The sequence below is a fragment of the Neolamprologus multifasciatus genome, chromosome 23 (genome assembly GCF_963576455.1).
Source record: "Neolamprologus multifasciatus chromosome 23, fNeoMul1.2, whole genome shotgun sequence".
In the NCBI taxonomy this organism is placed as follows: domain Eukaryota; kingdom Metazoa; phylum Chordata; class Actinopteri; order Cichliformes; family Cichlidae; genus Neolamprologus; species Neolamprologus multifasciatus.
Genome location: NC_140460.1, coordinates 26,374,748 through 26,394,699, shown reverse-complemented (window position 1 = coordinate 26,394,699; position 19,952 = coordinate 26,374,748). Strand labels below are relative to the sequence as shown.

Genomic DNA, 19,952 nt, shown 5'->3' with positions numbered 1-19,952 from the left:
AAGATCATCAGTTCAAACAATTGTAAGTACAAGTTATTCAGATGTGGAAAAAGACCCAAACTGTCACACAGGAAATTGGTTAGGATCTTCAGAAACAGCACAGAAACTACCGAGGTTCAAGCCTGACATGAACTGGAAACCTCTAGGACACCAGAGAGGGTGCCGATTAAGAAATCGGCACCCTCTCTGGTGTCCAGAGAGGTTGCTCCAATATAGACCTCTTTTATAAATGTTTATTATGTGGCAAGATAACAATTGAACTTCTATCGTTGCCTTGAGTTTACATATAGAGTTATAGTTGGAGGAGTAAAGATGAGGCTTTCAAACCCAAGAACACTGCACCAACTGTCAAGCATGGTGGTGGTAGCATCATTCTCTGGGCCTGTTTTGTTGACAGTGGTAAAGGTGCACTGCACAAAGTGGATAAAAACCAAAAGTGGACGGATGAAACTTGGGTTTCGGATGTAACTAAGTTTCTGAAATGGCCTTCCCAAATCCCCTATATATGCAAGTATATAGGCAGTATAACGGAGCCTGTATTTATATATACTTTTGACCGTGTGTGGATTAGAGAAAATACAAAATAAATTGAAACTTGGGCACCCAGTACTTGTTCTATCAAGTCATTAAAGATGTATGCTATACAATCATTCCAGAACAAAGAACAGCTTAAAGAAATCATTAAAAGCCAGAAATGATCATGACATTCATGCCCATAATTAGTTTAAACATTTTATTAAACAGCTTTCAGTCTAAATGTACTGAGCATGTGCAGTGGTTCACAGATATATTTTTCTTAATCTGTAGCCATGTTTGCTCTGATGGTTTTGATCTCATTTTCTTACCTTATGTACACGACCCCTCTGCCGTGCTCTGTCTTGCGCTGCCAGCCAATGGGGACCTGGACAGGGACGGCCTGCCTCTCATCTCCTGCCTCGCAGTCCTTTCCGCCATTCATTGCTCCGCTGGTTTTACGCTCGACACCTCAGAGGTATATATATCAGACATCAACCAGTGTCTTCGCAATGCGCATCATGTTTGTCTTCCAAAGCCGTGGCCGAGGTGGCGGTAGGAGGGAGGGTTCAGGATGATGAATATTCACTTTAGAGTGGGAGTGTGCTCTCAGGTGGAGCTGATGGAGGATGGGGGTGCAGGGTGGGTAGGGTGAGGCGAGCTCACGGCAGACCCTACCCTTTGAGCTGCTTCATGGCCACGGTGCTGAACGGCGGGTGGACTTCCATTACTGCAGCTCGTCATTCGGAGCCATCCGACTCGGGAGGGGAGAAGGAGGAGGGGTGGGGGGTTGGGGTGAGGAATCGGCTGTGCGTTGAGGGGAGAGTCGCTTTACTTTTAATTTTTCACCATTTGTCTCTCACCGCCCAGAACAGGCTCCCCTCAGGCGGACATGTTGCGGACCATGTTCAACATATTGGTTCCCAAATGCAGTTGGGTAGTGGTATTCCCATGGTTCCTTTGAGGGCAGAGGAGAAAAGACAGAGGTGTAAGAACAAGAAACAAAGAATTACACATCAAAAATATTTAACAGGTGTACAGCCCTAATAGAAAATGATTTCTTAGTTAACAAAAGCACATCAAGAGCGCAACTCCCCCGAAGGGCAAGGGCTTCAGTTGCAGGGCGTTGCATTGAAAAGATAAAGTCCGTTGTACAGCCCTCCCCGTGCCCGTTCATGAAACATTATACTTGATATGGTTTCCTTTTTTTAATCTTTTTTTATTTTTTTGTATCCAGGTTAAGTTTTACCTTGGGTGCTAACAATGAAGGTCAAGGTCAAATAATTACCCAATCCAGGTACTCATGTATCCCAAGGCCTAGTATATTGTTGTGAAATTGTGGGTAATATAAAGTTTTTACTGTTTTTTTTTTTTTTTAAATTTGGTGTCACCTTGACCTGATTTTCATGAAAATTAAATCAGCTTGAGCTGTTGTTGGTATCTACCATCACACAAAATTTGAAAATTATATCTTGTAAACTGTGGAGACTAAACTGCTAACAAAAACACAAACAGACAAATGGAACCAATATACTTTGGTCTCTGAATGATAGCAATAGTCATCATTAATCGTCAACGATCAATCACCAATAGATCGTGGTGGTAGTGTCAAGACTGTCCTGCAAACTGGAACCAAGAACATTTGCCTTCAAAGTAAAGGTTGGACCTTTACTTTGAAGGCAAACATACTCCCTCTTTTTGGAGGGGAGAGCAAAAAGGTACCATCTAAGCAACAAAGCCTATTGTTCAGAACTAATTTAAGAAATTTAACCCCCATGATGCACTCTAATTTACTTTGGGGCGATACAGGGAAATACAGGGTATAACAAAAATCTGCAGTTATATCTAAATAATTTCTTGTGGCTCAATGGACAGTTAAAATTAGGGTGGGGCCCCTCTGATATGTCGATAATAGTTGGTTCCTGACCCAAAAAGCTGGAAGAGATATCTGTAGCTCCTGGCTCTGAAAAGTGAAGCCGATGCAGATTTGTCTTACAACTACATTCTATTTAATGAGCATTAGGAGGCGAACTCTCTGACTCTGCAAAGAGGACTGCCTACAGAAGTCTAGGGGAAGAAAACCCCTTGCATCTGTAGAGTGACCTCAGAAAACATTTTCTTGATGAGTTTATGTGCTCAGACACTAATTTCAAGCCACACTGAGTAAAACACTAATTTGACCTTGTAAATTATGGTCAAAATTAGCACAATTAGAGTGTGATAAAAGAATTTCCCACAGAATGCTAACAGACTGCCATGGTTGCTTGTGTTTTACATGGACGATGACAATTTGTCTAGAAACATTTGCTAACAAACCACTGAGTGTTAGTGAAACCTGCAAAAATGCATTTCACCTTCTAAGGAAAATATACGCTTTACCACATTTCAAAAAGGTCCAACCTTTACTTTGAAGGCAAATGTTCTTGGTTCCAGTTTGCAAGACAGTCTTGACACTACCACCACGATCTATTGGTGATTGATCGATGACGATTAATGATGACTATTGCTATCATTCAGAGACCAAAGCAATTGTAAATGTACTACTAAGAGTCCAGGAATTATAGTTGACCACAGATTATAAAGCGTTTTTGGTCTATGAGTAGGATATTGAGTAAAAGTAATAGTAAAACCAAGGTGCATACTTTATTAAAGGTCTTTCACCTTCAACACGACAACAGCACCACTGCGCCACGCAAGGCCAGTTACCCGTCAAAGAACAGCGCAAGCATGCCCGTCGGGGGAGCCTTCGTGCTTGCTGTAATGTGACATACATATAGTGGACCAATAAAAATGCAGAATGACAAGAGGTGTGCTTTTAATACAAGCAAAATCCACGAACAGTCTGCAAACATGATGTAGACCAGAATGTAGTTAATTTTGGGTCTTCAGGCTATGAGACGGAGGCAGACCGCAAGCAAAAGACTAGCTTTTAATGTTTAAAGCAAGTTTGAATTTCAAAGCTTTAATGTACAGATTACAAATCAACAACATCACCAAGAGGGAGACAAAAAATATTAATTCATGAATACACAAACTGTTCTTGACAAGATGAACTCCTCTTTGCAGCTCAGAAACTTGAGCCAGAAAACTTGAGTTATTCTGAGAAATCTAAGAAATGGAACAGGAATGATAGCTCAGCTGTCAAGTCTCCAATGGTCCATGTCTGTAGCAAAGTATAATCAAGGTCTTAACAAAGAAAGGCGATAACCAGCATTGTGATACACATTAACTCTTACTGGGGTTTTACGTTTTGTCAAGCGAGCTAATGCAAAGAAAGCCTGGCTACTAGAAGTAGTAACATCTCGCTGCAAGAAAATCATCATCAGCTGTCTAATAAGTTTGGTACCAGAACCAATACCAGTGTCCTTACTAGGTGTCTGTAGTTTAATCGCTTAAATTTTAGACGAAGGTTTAACACAGCAATTGATTGTTGAAAATGCTTTCATTTATCCTCACCGCTTTCATAGCAACAGGTCTTTAATCTTGCCTCAACATTCAAGTCTATATAAAGAAAACAAAAAAAACAAAACTGCAGCAGTTTTGTCAGCTTCCCCCCCTCTCCCTATCAGACAGTAGGAGAAGCCCGTCAAAGCTGGTAATCAGGCTGAATAGAGCCTGTGAGTGATGGAGCTCCATGCAAAGCTTCCTCTCAGCCGCTGGTGCTGCTGACTCATAACTGAGACCAAACTCAGTGACACCACCACAGAGGAAGAACGGTTTTTAAAAAAAAGAAAGAAAGAAAAAAGAAAAGAAAGAGGTGGCAGTTAAACGTACGCAGTTTATCTGGAAAGACACAACAGCAAAAGGAGAAACCTCTGTTGCACAGTTAAAATCTAATTTAACGTAAGTCTAAGTCTAGAGAAGACATTGTTTCTACCGTTGGGTTCACACTGGAGGGAAAAATGAATTATACTTCCCTGTAGGAGCCCAGTGCAGCGTTGCTATTTGAAGACATCTTTTATAAATACTGTTTTTTTGAGGCATGCTCTCTTGTATTATTCCCTCAAATTGGAAAGATACAGACTCGTAAAATCATGGGCCTGACCTCAATCAAACACTTGTGATTTTTTTTTTTTTAAATTACCAACCACCGAGAGCTACTCGATCAGTTTTTTAGGATCATCTCTCTGCTGCAGTCATACCACATGAATTACAAAAACTTACATAACAATAACAGTGTTAACAGTTTTCCCCGCACTGGGGCACGTCGATCACTTTAAATTCCCCCAAAATAAAGCTAATTAAAATTACTTTACATACTGTTACCTTATTGCATAAAAATAACATGTCATTTATTAGCAGATTGATACTTCCAGTGCAGTTAGTACGTAAAGTAAAATGCATGTAAAGGAGTTAAAAATAAATATACATAACAAACGTTGGGGGAATCTGTTTTGTCTTCATCTAACTGAGCAACAAAGTATTGGTCGATTACATTTTTAAATATCTGTACCAGTCTTGAAAATCATACATCATAGGCTCTAAAAGAGAGGCAGCTGTTAGCCTGCATCAAATTTACAAGAAATTTTTAGAGATCTATCAGGTAGCAACAGTGTTTAGCAGTGCTGCTTCACACCAGGAAGGTCCTGAGTTCGATTCTACCACGTGCCTAGGGCCTTTCTGTGTGGAGTTCACATTTTCTCCCCGTGTTTGCGTGGGTACTCTCTGGGTACTCCAGTTTCCTCCCACAGTCCAAAGGCATGCCGTTATAGGGGTTAGGTTAATTGATGATTCTAAACTGCCCATAAGTGTGACTGTGAATGGTTGTCTCTGGTTTGAGTGTTTTAAGTCTGCGCCAGATTGGCGACCAGTCCATGGCTCCAGCCGTTGGGTGGACAAAGATCAGTTTATCTGCAAGCAGACAGTTTCCATTTTCCATTTTAGCTTCTACTTAAATTACTATGCCGCCGTGTAAAAAGTAGATGGAAGCAGTTAAAAACAAACAAACAAAAAAAAAACACAACAGTTTTTCGTTACATTTAAACAATCCATATGGGTAGTTTGATTTCCATTGGCATTTCATTGTGAAAATACTGGCGGTAATAAAAACTAATCATTAAAAACTAATGATTACTGGCTCCAAAGATTCGGCCACTTTTTATGTTGAACCCTGCACAAATACAAAATTTAAGGGAAAAAAAATCAAACGTAAACAGGATTTTATCAATTTCTCTCAAACCACACATATAATTATGATGGACAACCACATTTGACTTTTGAAAAATGTTCTCTTAAGTCTTGGCAATCATGGACGAACAAAAAAAAAAAAAAAAAAAAATCTTTCTCTAACCGATATCAATAGACTATTTACATGCTTTCCAAACTACAACTTTCTACATGAAAGTTGCTGTCATTAGCAGCCATGCTAATGGACAAACCAGTAGTATCAGTACACATCTGCACTACAAAAAACAGGGTACATGTGAATACAGCATATGCTATGCTGTCCCAAACAAATGCTGTGTCCTGGTAGACTGTAAAGCTTGAGGGCTACGACTTCACCAAAGATATCACAGGAATGGTGAATTTCTATCCACCTAGGTTAAAATCTACAAGTTCGACGTCTTCTAAGTGGTCAAGTAATGTCCTCGCTGTCAGCAAGGACTCCCAACCAGGAGGGTTAAGAAAAACGTGTCTTTTTACAGAGGATTTCCTTAAACCTAAAGTACAAAAAACAGTGGGAAAAGGAAATGAAACCCATTTTTGTGTGTTTCCTTTGCTGCTTGAACATGCTGAAAGTGTGTTTTCTTAGTCATAGGTGACAGCAGAGCTGAGTTCCTGAAACATAACTGCACATCATGGCTGCAGCAGCTGGAGATACCGCTTGGAAGACAAAAGAAGTATGAGTCACCATCTCGGGCTGTTTGTATTTTCTCCTGCCAGCTGTTTATAGCAGTGGCGGTCATGAAGAGAACAATGAGGAAGATGCATAAAGGCTCCCAGCCTTCAATAAAGCACACCTACTAAAGCTACCTCTACCTGTCTGTAACTCCTGATGTGAATTTGGGGAACAGTGAAGGTGCACCCTGCCACCTACTGCTCTGCCAGCTACATAGAGATGCAGGAGGAGGTGGATAAAACTGCTACAAGCTGGACTGTCTGAGATCAAACACTAGCAGTCAAACCAATGCAGTTGTATAAAATACACCAACTGTGGATGGGGAAAAAAGACAGAGACATGCATTTGAAATTTGTTTTCCTACTTTGTCTCCTTAAACCATAGAAGAGAAATATGAGAGCAAATCTCTGAACTTATAGTGCATAAAGTTAGACCTCAAGCAAAAACTTGAACAGCGGATGAAAATAATTTTTTACTTTTTTCTTTAAAGTATCGCCATCCAGATTTTCAGAAGTGAATATTTGCTAAAATTAGGTTCTGTATGAAAGGTATGTATCACAACTTCATGCTTTCTTGCACCGCACTTTCCACTAGTGCGTTTAGTAGGTTAATTGTATTCTGTTTTATTTTCCATGAACTTTTTCTCTGTTATTACTCAAAGTTTTCATTGAAATCTATAATAATTTTACTTCATTGTATTTATTTTGACTTCAAATTTGTTTCTAGCTCTTAAAGGTATTTGTTTGGCCATATGGTCATTTATTTTACTGAGCTATCAGGGTTTTTCCTGGCCAGGTATTAGATTTTGTATTTTAAATTACAAAACAGAAATTTAAAAGAAAAGAAAAACAAAATAAAAACACATCAATGCTAAAAGTTATGATTGGCAACAGTAGCAGATACCAGCAGTGCCAAAACGATGACTGTAGATGACCATCTACGATGCTGTAGACAGCAGAAACCGTCCACAACACTAAGTGACATTTTGTTAATAATTCTGAGGTTTGTTACGCTCCCGTTTCAACACTGAATTATTAAACAGTTATCATAAGTATTTACTTAGCTATGAAACTATCTAGCCGCACCCACACAAGCCATCTAGTAGTGGCTATGGCTAATAATAAAATGTTAACATAAGGTAACAAGTTAGGCAGAAAGTGGCATCTGATGTTAGTGTCCTTAGATCAACCCCTGTATTGTTAACAGACATGCTGGTAAAAAAAAAAAAAAAAAAAAAAAAAAAAACGGCAGATTTCAAACTATGTTTATCTACTCAGAGGACCTGTAACTGAAAGTATTCACAAAATGAAGGTAAATGTTGCAACCCCTTTTTAAATATGCCAACTCAGATTTGTATGGAAAAACCCAGAAAGGTTAATCTCACACATCCAAAAGTGCATGCACTTGAATGTGATGGGAATTTTACAGTTTGGAGTGAATCCAGCTGCACACGTCACCAAAACAGTAGGGAACAAGAGAGGGAAAAAGTTAATGTGGTACAAAAGGAAAAAATGCACCCTCAATAGGAAATGAGTAAAAAAAATTACAAACTGTTTTAGATAAGAAATCACATTAAAGGAAAAAAAAAGACGAGCAGAAACGCCAAAGATCCTCTAGTAACTAAATTTGTGGTCCATTAAAGACGGCAGCTTATGTAAATGAAAACGTTCTCCCTCAGTGTCCAAATATTAAAGAATATGATCAGACAAAGTCGCCTGTGTGCATTTCATTATTAGGTCAAGAAGTAGATTTCTTTGCTTTGTTCATGCCTGAGCTGGACTTTCACTCAACTCTAACGACAATCTGTCTCTGACCGATCTTTAGTCATCGGGACAAGAAAAGGAGAAAGAGGAAAACCTCTTTATCTAGGAGCCGACAACTTTACTCGCCAACTCACAATTCAGGTCAGAACATGAGCTCCAAATGACTTTAGGAGCACGCAACGCCAGTTTGCCAGCATTTGGACTCTGGTAAGTTTGAATGGAGCACATAACCCACTGGAAGACTTAAGGTCTTTGCAGAGTGACAAACTAATAAAGCCAATTAGAAGAGATAACAGTGGAGGAGTAGTTGTTTTGGGAACTGTAAAAATCAAGGGAGCACAGTCACAGTCCAGCAGAAGCATTAAAATAGATGATCTGTTAGTCTTACTGGTATTACACAGGGTCTGACATAACCAATGGAAAAGTAAAATGTGTGTCTGCACAGGTTGATTTCAACCAATCAGTTCAACTGTAAAAAAAAAAAAAAAAAAAAAAAAACTAGATTAAGTCAAACCCCATTAACAAGTGAGTGAGCATTTTCTCATTACAGGAAGCACACGAAGCTGCTGAGAGAAACTGGCATGGAAAACGCAGCGGGAAGGCAACGCTGGAGGTTTGGAGCTCCACAGCATGAACCCCTCATCTGTATTTGAGGCTAAAAGTAGACTGAACATTCACAATAAGCCTCCTTGTATTGTAAGGTAAAGACCCTTCAGTACTAGAGGTAGAACCCCAACAATCCGATGATCCCTATGAGCAAGAACTGGGCAACAGTAGGGAGGAAGAACTCCCTTTGAACACAAAGAGACCTCCATCATCCTGTTGTAACTGGTTGAGTGGTGAGGGGATAAAGATGCCAGAGTCTGCTTTTTATATGATGCTGGCTTTTAATTTTAAAATGAGAATCTATGGAAGAGCAATGGCAGTGTCACAACTGAAAGCATGACCCCAGGTGAAGACATCAGCAGGATTTTTGCGTTATTCACAATTTAACTAAAAAAAAATGTAAAAAAAATTCCTGGCGGTAAAAAGCCCACAAGAGTCTTTATCAAGCTACCAGAACAGCAAATTTAAAAACGTGAAAAGCATCTTTTACACTGCTTTCTTTGTAAAAGTCACAAATACGTCATCCATTCGTCTTTCTCAACAGCTTTTTTGTTAAATTTCATATTTTTGGCAGATGTTTGAATAAAAATCCCTAAATTCAGATATGGATGGTCTTTTGGCACCAATGTGCCCACCATTGATTTTAATCACTAAAGAGTTTATTAATAATCACAGAAACCCTTTTTTTTTCGTAAGAGGAGAAACACCCTTCCAAAGGTCTTCTCTATGCAGTATCTGACAAACTTGAATAGTCATGAATACTTTATGCATACGTGACTTTAACAACAGCATTTTCCTTTTGTTGTCCACCTATTTAGCAATAATTTTAAAAATGAAACACAAGAACAACACTGCATTTGGAAATTCTTAGTCTTTTCAGCACAGCTATTTCCATTATTGGGTTACTCTTAACTCAGAGTTGGTATATAATAAACTTGTTGAATAGGACCAGTACAGCTTGAAACATTGTTGTTGTTGTTTTTAGAAGTGGCAAAACGTACTTAAAAAAAAGCTGCCTTTATGCAAATGGACAGCTTGTTTAGTATAAATTTGGCAGATTTCTTAAAATTGCAGCCATCCTCTCTCTTTCTAGCAGAAATACTTGCATACAGAGATACATGCACTCTAAGTAGGAGCACAAAGTGGCCTCTACTACATTTATATATAATTATTTTGCACATTTTGACCATAGCATCTTAACAGGTGGGCAAATCTGAACAAAACATTGTGTGATGTCACACACACACACACAACAATTATTCACAAATAGATAGAGAGATATTTTAGAGATTTGTTATATATCCATTTATTTTTCCTTTTGTATATACTATGTTTATTTCATCATTTCCTTGCACATGCAAAGCCACTAATACATCATGCATTCATCTTTCTCAATATCTTGTCTTTTATTTCAGTCTTTTTGGCATGTGATTTAATGAACTGTCTGAAATTGGATTAAAATTGTCTTTTTATTGTTGTGCCTCATTATTGTGTTGTTTTTAACTGTTAGAATTATGAATATTGCATCTATGTCTGAATTATCATTCTCTGTTTTAAATGTATTTTGAAAATAATTATTTTTAAACTCTAAATTTGGAAATTGTATGTTCTTTTCATGACAGACGTTCCTATTATGGGGTTGCTCTTAACTCTCATAATCTGTATATAATTAACTAAGTTAAAAGGACCAGTTCAGCTAGGAAAAACAATGCCATTTATTAGTTGTGGAGAAATATACCTCCATACACATTTAAATAAAGGCATAGAGCACATTTTCAAGAATACTATGACGTGAAAGTCACAAATCTCTCCTTGAATTGAATATTTATGGTTTTAAGTACATTTGTTTCTACTTTTTATTTCACTTTTTACTCTTAAAGATAAGGTCATTACAGAGCACCAGCTTGGAGAAACATACCTCCACAAGCATTTATGATGCAGGACACAAGCTGATAGAACGCACCAAAAAATTTACCAAGTTTATGAGGTCAATGCATGAAAAAGATTATAGAATAGAATAGAATAGAATAGAATAGCCTTTATTGTCATTGTACAAAGTACAACGAAATTGGAGTGCCACTCCCTTGGTGCAAAAAGCAAAATAAATATAAATGTAAAATATAAAATATAAAAAGTACAATAAAACAACTGTAGTGCTCAGACAATAAATAAGTACAATATATACAGGATAGCAGCATAATATAATGATAGTATGAATAGCAGCATAGTATAGTGACAATGGCAAGTATGGTTAAGCAGGTTTAATTGTTTTGTGCTTATTTACTATGGTGATAGCTCTGGGAAAGAAGCTATCCCTGAATCTGTTTGTCCTGGTTTTATGTGACCTGTACCGTCGGCCTGACGGTAATAGTTCAAACAGTTGATTACTGGGGTGAGAGTAGTCCTTAATGATATTGCCAGCTCTGCTGAGGTATCGGGAGTTTGCAATGGCCTCCAGGCTGGGCAGAGGGCAGCCAGTGATCTTCTGGGCTGTGTTGATGACCCTCTGCAGTCCTTTCCTGTCTGCAACTGAGCACCCTGCATACCACGTTGTTATGCCGTACGTTAGGATGCTCTCTATGGTGGCTCTATGGAATGTCACCAGCAGCCTCTCCTCCAGGTTGTTCCTCCTGAGCACTCTCAAAAAATGGAGACGCTGCTGGGCCTTTTTTACCAACGCCGTGGTATTTGCAGTCCAGGAGAGATCAACAGAGATCTGCACGCCCAGAAACCTCATGGAGTGTACCCTCTCCACACAGTTCCCGTGAATGTAGAGTGGGGCCGGGTCTGCTCTGCCCTTCCTGAAGTCCAAAATAAGTTCTTTAGTTTTCGTGGTGTTCAGTTGGAGGTTGTTAGCTGAACACCACTCAGTCAATCTGTTAACCTCATCTCTGTAGTCCGACTCATCCCCCCTTGAGATGAGTCCAACCACTGTGGTGTCATCCGCGAACTTTATGATGGTGTTTGAGAGATGGGTAGGGGAGCAGTCGGATGTGTAGAGCGTAAACAAGAGGGGACTCAGAACACATCCTTGTGGAGACCCGGTACTGAGTGTGATGGTGCTGGACAGGTGGGGGCCGAGTCTGACAGACTGTGGTCTATTTGTCAGGAAGTCCTTGATCCAGAGACAGATGGAGGTGGTTAGACAGGTTAGACAGTTTCTCGACCAGGATCTCCGGGATGATGTGATTGAATGCTGAGCTGAAGTTCAAGAAGAGCATTCTCACATAGTTTCCTCGGTGCTCCAGGTGACTCAGCGCAGTGTGGAGCGCTATGGTGATGGCGTCCTCGGTGGATCGATTTGTCCTATAGGCAAATTGGTGGGGGTCCAGAGTGGAAGGCAGACCGGCCCTGATGTGCTGACAGACCAGTCTCTCAAAGCACTTCATCACTACAGGCGTAAGTGCAACAGGCCTGTAGTCATTTGGGCTGTCCACAGCCGTCTTCTTAGCGATGGGGATGATGATTGAGGTTTTGAGGCAGGGTGGGACGGTGTTTAATGACAAGGAAAGGTTGAAGATTTTAGTGAAGACTCCGGTCAGTTCGTCAGCACATACCACTGTTTTTAGACGTCTTTAATTTAGGAATAGTCTGATGTAAAAGTCGCAAATACATTGCCATAGCTCCACGTTTGGAGCTATGGCAATTACATAATCTTTGACAATACAATAAAATCTAAAATAAAACCAATAAAGTTGTTCCCTAATACTTTAAGTGTCACTGGAGTCTTCATGTCATCAGATCTTTGTCTTCTTCATGCACCTTGGAATTAGGTGAAGTTGTGCCAGAAAAATTTGTTAAGTAAGAACAGTTTCATTAACAAAAGTACTGGTTTAGTACATGGTATTAGCAGAAAGTTGGTGCCTGTGTATCGGTACTGGAAAAAGTACACTAATTACAACAAAGTGAGCCTACGTCAGATGCATTCAAAGGTGTTTATATGGGGCATTTTTATTCTGTTTGGGCTTTTAATCCCATTAAAGTCTGAAAATTAGAGTCCAGGTAAACATAGATATGAAGGGGAAAATTACAGGTAGAAATGCTTTTACCCAGATGAGATATCTGTGCATTCAAAGAACTACTTATTGTCATTTTTTGTCCTTAATTAAGAAAAACAGTTGAGAGGGTTTTCAGATGCAGTTTGTGAGAGTTTTTTCACAGCGAAACATGAAAGTGTCACAAAAAGAGACTGATTTGTTGATGTACAAGGACACAAATTATAGGGATTTTTTGTGGTAGGTCGCACAACTTTATAAGCAATGTATTTCAATAGATGGTATATTTCGTGTTTGCATTGTGTTCGCATTAAGACCCTTCAGCAGTGACATGTCCCAATAGCAAAATAAAAATTAAAAAAAGCTATAAAAGAGGAAGCAACGGTTGTATTTGAACCCAAGCCATGATCTTTTTCTAAACTTGTACAGTAGCTTTTAGTACCTAAACCTATACCTGAGTATTGTGAAAATCTTTAGCCACCCCTTATTTCTTTATATTTTGCTTCAGATGAGCCAGACTTTGCTATTTTTTAAAGCTAGAACAATAGTTCTCCGGGCTTTCTGGAGGTCTCCCAAAGTTTTTCTTTGGGCATTTACTGTTTTTTTCCCCCCACTGGGGTTCAGTCCAGTCATAGTTTTTCCTTATTTTTTTTAGTCGAAAGTATGAAAAATGCCAACAATAACACGGACTGACAGGTTCAAAAAGTAACAAACTGATTCCCAAAGAGCTATTAGCTGGTTTATCTCAGCATGGTGTGCAGCATGTCCTTAAAATAAATCTGAGGAAACTGAACAAGTAGAGGACACAAGAAGACTTGGAAGGCCTACAGCAGATGAACAGTATATTAAAGTCATGTTCTTATGCAAAATCACAAAAGGGCTGCCTAGAAAATCAGTTGTAACGGGTCTTACGGAGTGATGAATCCAAATTTGACATTTTTGTTTCAAATTGTTGCCAGTATGTAAAGACAGGTACAACTGTGAGTGGTTCTATCATGGTTTTGGACTAGATTTCAGCCACTGATGTGGGAAATCTTGTCAAAACTGATGGTAAAATAAGTATGAATGCAGAGAAGTCTGATTTTGATGCACCAATGATCCCAAACACACTGCCAGTGCACTAAAAGAAAACAAAATGCTACACTGTCAGTCATGGATTGGCCTCCCCGGAGCCTGGACCTCATAATAACTAAGAACAGAACCAAAGGCATCCAACATCCAAAGAAAAGCTTTGAATGTCCTTCAAGAATCCTGGAGAACTATTCCAGAAGACTACTTAAAGAAATGACAAGAACGCTACCTAAGAGAGTTCAGACTGTGTTGAAGACTAAAGGTGGTCACACCAGATATTGACATTCAAGCCCAGCAGAACTGTACAGAACTGTACAGGTCCATTTTTATATACTGTATCTTCATTTATGTTTGCACACATTTCCCATTTCCTAGAGAAGTATACAGAAATGAGGGGCCGCTAAAGACTTTTCTATTGCCTTTCACCTTTTTAAAGTGGAAAACATTAATCTGCCGTACACCGACACAAATCAGTACATGAGTACAGTACATGAAACACTAATCAATAGATTAAAGGTTGCAACTAATTCATAAACTGCTGCGAGACTGCGCTGAAGATGTTCAATATGAAGGTTTTTTAGTGAATTTCCATCTATATTTACAGCTGTCCAGTTTCATGAAAGTGAAGAGCTACCAGCACAAAGCACCTTCTATTTGCTAAGCATAAACCTGCAACACCACAAAGGTTAGACACGCTGTCCTGACCCATAAGATATCCACCGCTGGCTAGATTAAACCCATTAATTCTCAGCACAGCACTTAAATCTTGCTGTAGCTCCTGCCTGCTGGATTTGGCTAAGGAAAGCTTCAGGGATAAATGAGCCATATTGTCCTGCAGCAGCCTTCAAAGTTGACAGCCACATAGCCTGAATGACAAGACTTTTTCACCCACCCGAAGCCGGAGGAAGATGACAACCGCTTGTGTACACAACCAAAACAACCTAAACGTTAGATAATAGCCAATTAGCCTGGTGGACATTAGCTGGGGCTGCTCATCAACTGAGCCAAATGTTGGTTTAATAACCATTAGCTCGAACTCCATCGTGTGAGGGGCCTCCGCATTAAGAGGGGACCGTGTCAACAAGCGGGATCAGTCCTGTCTGACTGCCTTTTTGATGCACTGGACACAGCATCTGAACTAGCTGGGGGGTTAGCCTGCCAAGCGTCAGCTGTCTAGCTGCCGTTAGCTTAGCTAGCTTGTTGTAACGAAAATGAATTAGGACGAGCTCGGCTACGCTAATAACGTTTTAGCATTTAATTGGAACCGCGGAGCTGGGTTCGTGCATGCCGGGGACCAGCAGGCCCGGGGTTCCGACTTCATATTGTCGAAGTAAAAACAAAAAAAAAGAGAGAGAGAGAGAAGAAGCAGCTAGGCCCGGCCGTTGAGGTTTCGAGCCAAAGGGGGAGGGGGGCAGGCAAGGCCAGGGGTAAGGCCGAGTTAGCACGGGTTAGCTTAGCATGCTAGCTAACAGCCGTGCAAGCCCGTTGCGTTTGCAGAGGGGAGAGCGAAGAAGAAGAAGAGAGAGAGAGGGAGAGAGAGAGACGCTTTTCAGGCACTAACGTTTCTGTCTGCGTCAAATCAAACCGTAAACTATCCGTTCTTACCCGGGCATCCCGGCGAATGCGTACCGGAGCCGAAACAGCGAAACGGGCGAGCAACAGTGCGTCTGCAAGCTTAGGAAAAATAAGAATAAGCAGCCTACCCATTAGTTCTCTGCCTCTGCTGGTTCTCCTACACTGGGATATTGGAAATGATGGAGAGCCACACTGCGCATGCGCCGAGCTCAACCAGCCAGCAGATGGGAGAGGTGATGCACGTTTCCTCACATACACGAGCTCTGCATGGCCAAAAGGGGAAAAAAGAAAGGGGAAAAAGTTAGGGGTAACCTGGATGTGAGGGTTGGGGTGGGGCCTCACACTGAGCCACAGCCTGAACCGGCGGGTCCCACATTGAGGCCTGAGGGGCCTCCAGGGACCCCTGAGGCAGAATTGGCTGCAAAACTATTTTATCCCTTTTTCCACATATTTGACTTTAATCCTGGGAGATATAGAACTGGTTTTATTTTTTATTATTTTATTTTTATTATTTATTCTTTTTTTTCCTAAAGACTATGGAAACGTTTCACAGTACATTACAAATGTACTGTGGGTCATTGAGGTCATCCTGTATACACTCATACACTCATGTATACACTCATACACCAAAAATAAATACAAAACAAAAAATATACTGATCATTTGCTGCCAATATATTATCATTTTTTATATAATGTAAGTTTCTGTAAAAAAGGTAAAATTCAATAAATTCAATGTGTGGTTAAAAATACAGAAACACATGTAAAAATGATACTAAAAGTTACTTCATTATTGTGTCATTTTCCTGATTTTTTTAAGCTTTCTTCTGCCAGTAAAAGGGTGGATATTTTTTGCCATCCAAAAGCCTCGAAATTTCAAGGTGATAACTCAAAATTTTGATTTATGTTATTCAAAAATTTCAGCTAATAATTTAAAATTCCAAGATAACATATCTTAAAAACCTTTAGTTACTTCTGAGCAAGTTGAAATTTTGAAATAATCCGTCAGTAACATGACATTTTAAAATACCTAATGTGAAATTTGGGGTTCAGAATGCAAGTATTCAAATTATGTATCTCAAAATTTGGTCTTAATAAATCAAAATCTCAAGATTTTTATTTTAACATTAAGACATAAAATTACAAACTGAAAACGTATCTAACAACTTCACTCAAATCAACTTAAAATTTTGATTTATGTATCTCAAAATTTTACATGTCTCGAGTTATGCATCTCAAAATTTCAAGCTTGAAATAACTTGAAATTTCAAGATACCTCCGTGTTTTGAGATACTCACTAACAACTTATGAAAACTTTGTGAAATTCTGAGTTAGGTATCTCGAAATTTGGAGTTACTCAGAAGTAAGAAGTTTCAAGATGGTCAGTAATTTAACAGTTTCAAACTTAAACTTACCAGTGCTGGAAACAACCTTCCATACTAAACAACTCCCTGCTTTCACTTTCATTCTGTTGGATTTGAGATGCATTGTGGGGGTTTTTTTTTTCATTTTCCTACTGTATTTTGAATAGATTGTTGCTTTTATTTGGAGACTGACAAAAAGACCATTCATTTCTTTTATTATTATTTATTATTAACAATTTTGCTTCCCTTTTTTAAATCCTTTGGAGTTTGTTTTTGTCTTCCTATATGATTTTCATAGTTTTTGGTCACTATGTTTTGTGCTTCTTACATTTTTTCCTCACTGCCTCGGTATCTTTCCATACTAATATACTTTTTTACACTGTAGATCACTGGAATTAGATAAAGACTTTAACCTAAAGACCTCATGGAAATCACACACACAAGTATTTCTGCTTGCTGTTCAATTAAAAAAAGTACATAAATTTTTTTTGCTGATCTATATTTTTCTCTCTTTTTTTATATCATTTCTTGTTATTAGAGTTGGGACCATAGACACTGTTCATTTCAATGTTTAATAACATTTATTTAAATAAATATGAAGTGGAAAAAGCTTTTAATCACAAGATTTTGTTTTCTCAAAAATGGAACATTGTACATGTATTCAATTGTATGTATTTGACAGTTGTAACTTGTTACTTTAATGTGCATAGCAAAGTCATAAAATCAAATCAAATTGATGATTATTGAATATTAATTAATAAAACTAGTAATATATGTTGACTACAGTGACACTACATATCATAGTTTCAAGTTATAAGGCTTTTAGTCCATTTTCCACCAATACATCATTGAGTTGACCTTGAAGACCTTGGTGGATGTAAGCCAAATTTGAATGGATTGTTAACATGACCCCACTCTACACTCATACAAAGTTTTATCAGAATTCATTCACAACTTTTGAAGTTATTGTGTTTACAGACAGGATGGTGATATGCACACACACAAATCCTACTAAAAACATAACCTTGGTAACAAAATACATCAGATTTTTTGTATTACAAATAAATAATGTTGAATTTACTTGCAGAAAAATGACTTAGAGGCAACTTGTTAGTAATAACACTGTTTTGACTGTGGCATGATTATATTAAGTACTAAAACAAACCTTAACAATTAGTTATATAAATTTCATATACAGCTTTCACTCTTTCTGTCAGTTTGGACGCATTCACAACACAAACACCCCAACGAGGTTTTCATGGAGACGTTTACTGGGTATCAAGATGTCAAGTCAGCTGACTTTGCAAAGCAAAACTGAAACTACAAAAAATGAAACTAAAACTAGACAATTTTAAACAATAATCAATATGCCAACCAAGACAAGACACTTGTTATAACCAAGGAAGGCTGCCATTGCAGTGCAGTCATCAGCACTGTCACCTCACAAGAGGCTCCTAGGTTGGATTCATCCAGTGGACTGGATGCAAACTCCTTTCTTCAAAGTCCAAAAACATGTATGGGGTTAGGTTAGTTGTTTAAGTCTCATTAATTGACTTTAAGCGAGGATTGACAGGCTGCACTTTGTCTTTGACTGAAGATGGGTGGGCTGTGGTTATTTCTGATGAGCTGTAACCTCAGTTTCCTGTTCTTAGCAGGGTCACCTGCTATGATCTTCTGCTGCCGTAGACCATCTGCATCAACATTCAGTGTGTTGCCTGTTCAGAGATGCTCTTCTGTATACTTTGATTACATCTGTCCACTTTCTTCCACTAATACAATTCAGGATCAAGCCAGAATTTGGTGTAAACAACATAAAGCATGACTCCATCCTGCCTTGTATCAACAGTTCAGGCTGGTGTTGGATGTGTAACGGTGTGGGGAATATTTTCTTGGCACTCTTTTGGTCCTTAGTACCACCTGAGCATCATTGAAACTCTACAGCCTACCTGAGCGTTGTTGCTGAGCATGTCCATCCCTTTATGACCACAGTGTACCATCTTCTGATGGCTGCTTTCAGCATAATAACACACCATGTCACAAAGCTCAGATCATCACAAACTGGTTTCTTGAACATGACAATGAGTTCACTGAGTTCACTGTACTCAGATGGCCTCCACAGTCACCAGATCTCAGTCCAGTAGAGCCCATTTGGGATGTGGTGGAACAGCAGATTCATGTCATGGATGTGCAGCCAACAAATCTGCAGCAACTGTGTGATGCTGTCATGTCAACATGGACCAGAATCTCAGGAGGCTGGTTCTCAGGAGGACATGACTGGCTCACATCAGAAATAATAGAAATGAACACAGTGATCTTTAAGTTCTCCTGACTTAATCTGCAAAATAGTTTGAGTTCATGCCAAATAATCACTTTGATTAATTCTAAAAGTTACAAAAAGTGACAGGAAATTAATTTAGTACAACTGTTGTTTTCCTTTTTGGGGGCTAGGGGGAAGGGGTCATTGTTGCAGAAGGTAAGCTAACATAAAGACCTCTTACAGAAGTTTTAACTTTTGTAACGTTATCATTACCATGTCTTACTTTGTCAAAAAATAAAAGGTGGTCTTTACATATTAAGCATAATGTACTAAAATGATCAGAAGCCAATGGCTACATATTAAAATTCAGAATATGTGGACTCACAGGGTTAGAAAAAAAGTCACTACCTAATTAAAAACAATCCCATTACCAGTTATTTTGCTAATACCTTACCGGTATTTTGTTAAACACTGTCTATGAAGTGTAATTTGATAAGTGTTTAACACCATAAGCTACAAACTGCAATGATAATGATTAATTACAAGAACATCTTTTAGAAGAAAGTAAACAGTTCATATTTATGAACAAGATGACACTCATTAAGGTTCATTTTGACTGGCTGCGTGCAAAAACAAAAAAAACAACACAAAGTGGCAGTGGAGCAAAAACAGACACTCAGCAAAATAATTTCCTGAGATAAATAAAGGTCATAAAAGCTGAAGAAAACATGAGCTCAGCCGTCTGAAGCGAGGACGAGATGCAGCTCAGGGTGCAAACCCCTGAATTTTGTGTGAAGGTCAAACCCGAGGAGACGTTAAATGAATTCAGTGTAGGGCTGCTGAAGGAAGGAGCGCTTCATGTATTTTTAAGGGCAAACACAGAGGGCTGAATGTGCGAGCGGAGCGTCGTATTTTAGAATAATGTGACAGGCTAAATGTGAGCGGAGAGAGGGAGACGATTTGCGAGATA

General features: G+C 38.9%; 1 protein-coding gene across 3 annotated transcripts in view; it reads right to left on the bottom strand.

Moving 5' to 3' along the window:
* The window catches only part of mbd5 (methyl-CpG binding domain protein 5), a 48,876-nt gene extending 33,251 nt beyond the window's left edge, over positions 1–15,625 (bottom strand). Inside the window, exons 1-2 of one of the 3 annotated variants that reach the window (XM_085151118.1) lie at positions 15,491–15,625; positions 846–1,471 (exon numbers count right to left, since the gene is read on the bottom strand). In XM_085151118.1, coding sequence (XP_085007244.1) covers positions 846–958 — 113 coding nt within the window. In that variant the 5' untranslated portion in view covers positions 959–1,471; positions 15,491–15,625. Of the gene's footprint in view, positions 1–845; positions 1,472–15,392 lie in introns of all 3 variants that reach the window. The other 2 variants (XM_085151117.1, XM_085151116.1) reach the window with 2 other exon arrangements.
* Between the last annotated feature and the right edge of the window lie 4,327 nt (positions 15,626–19,952).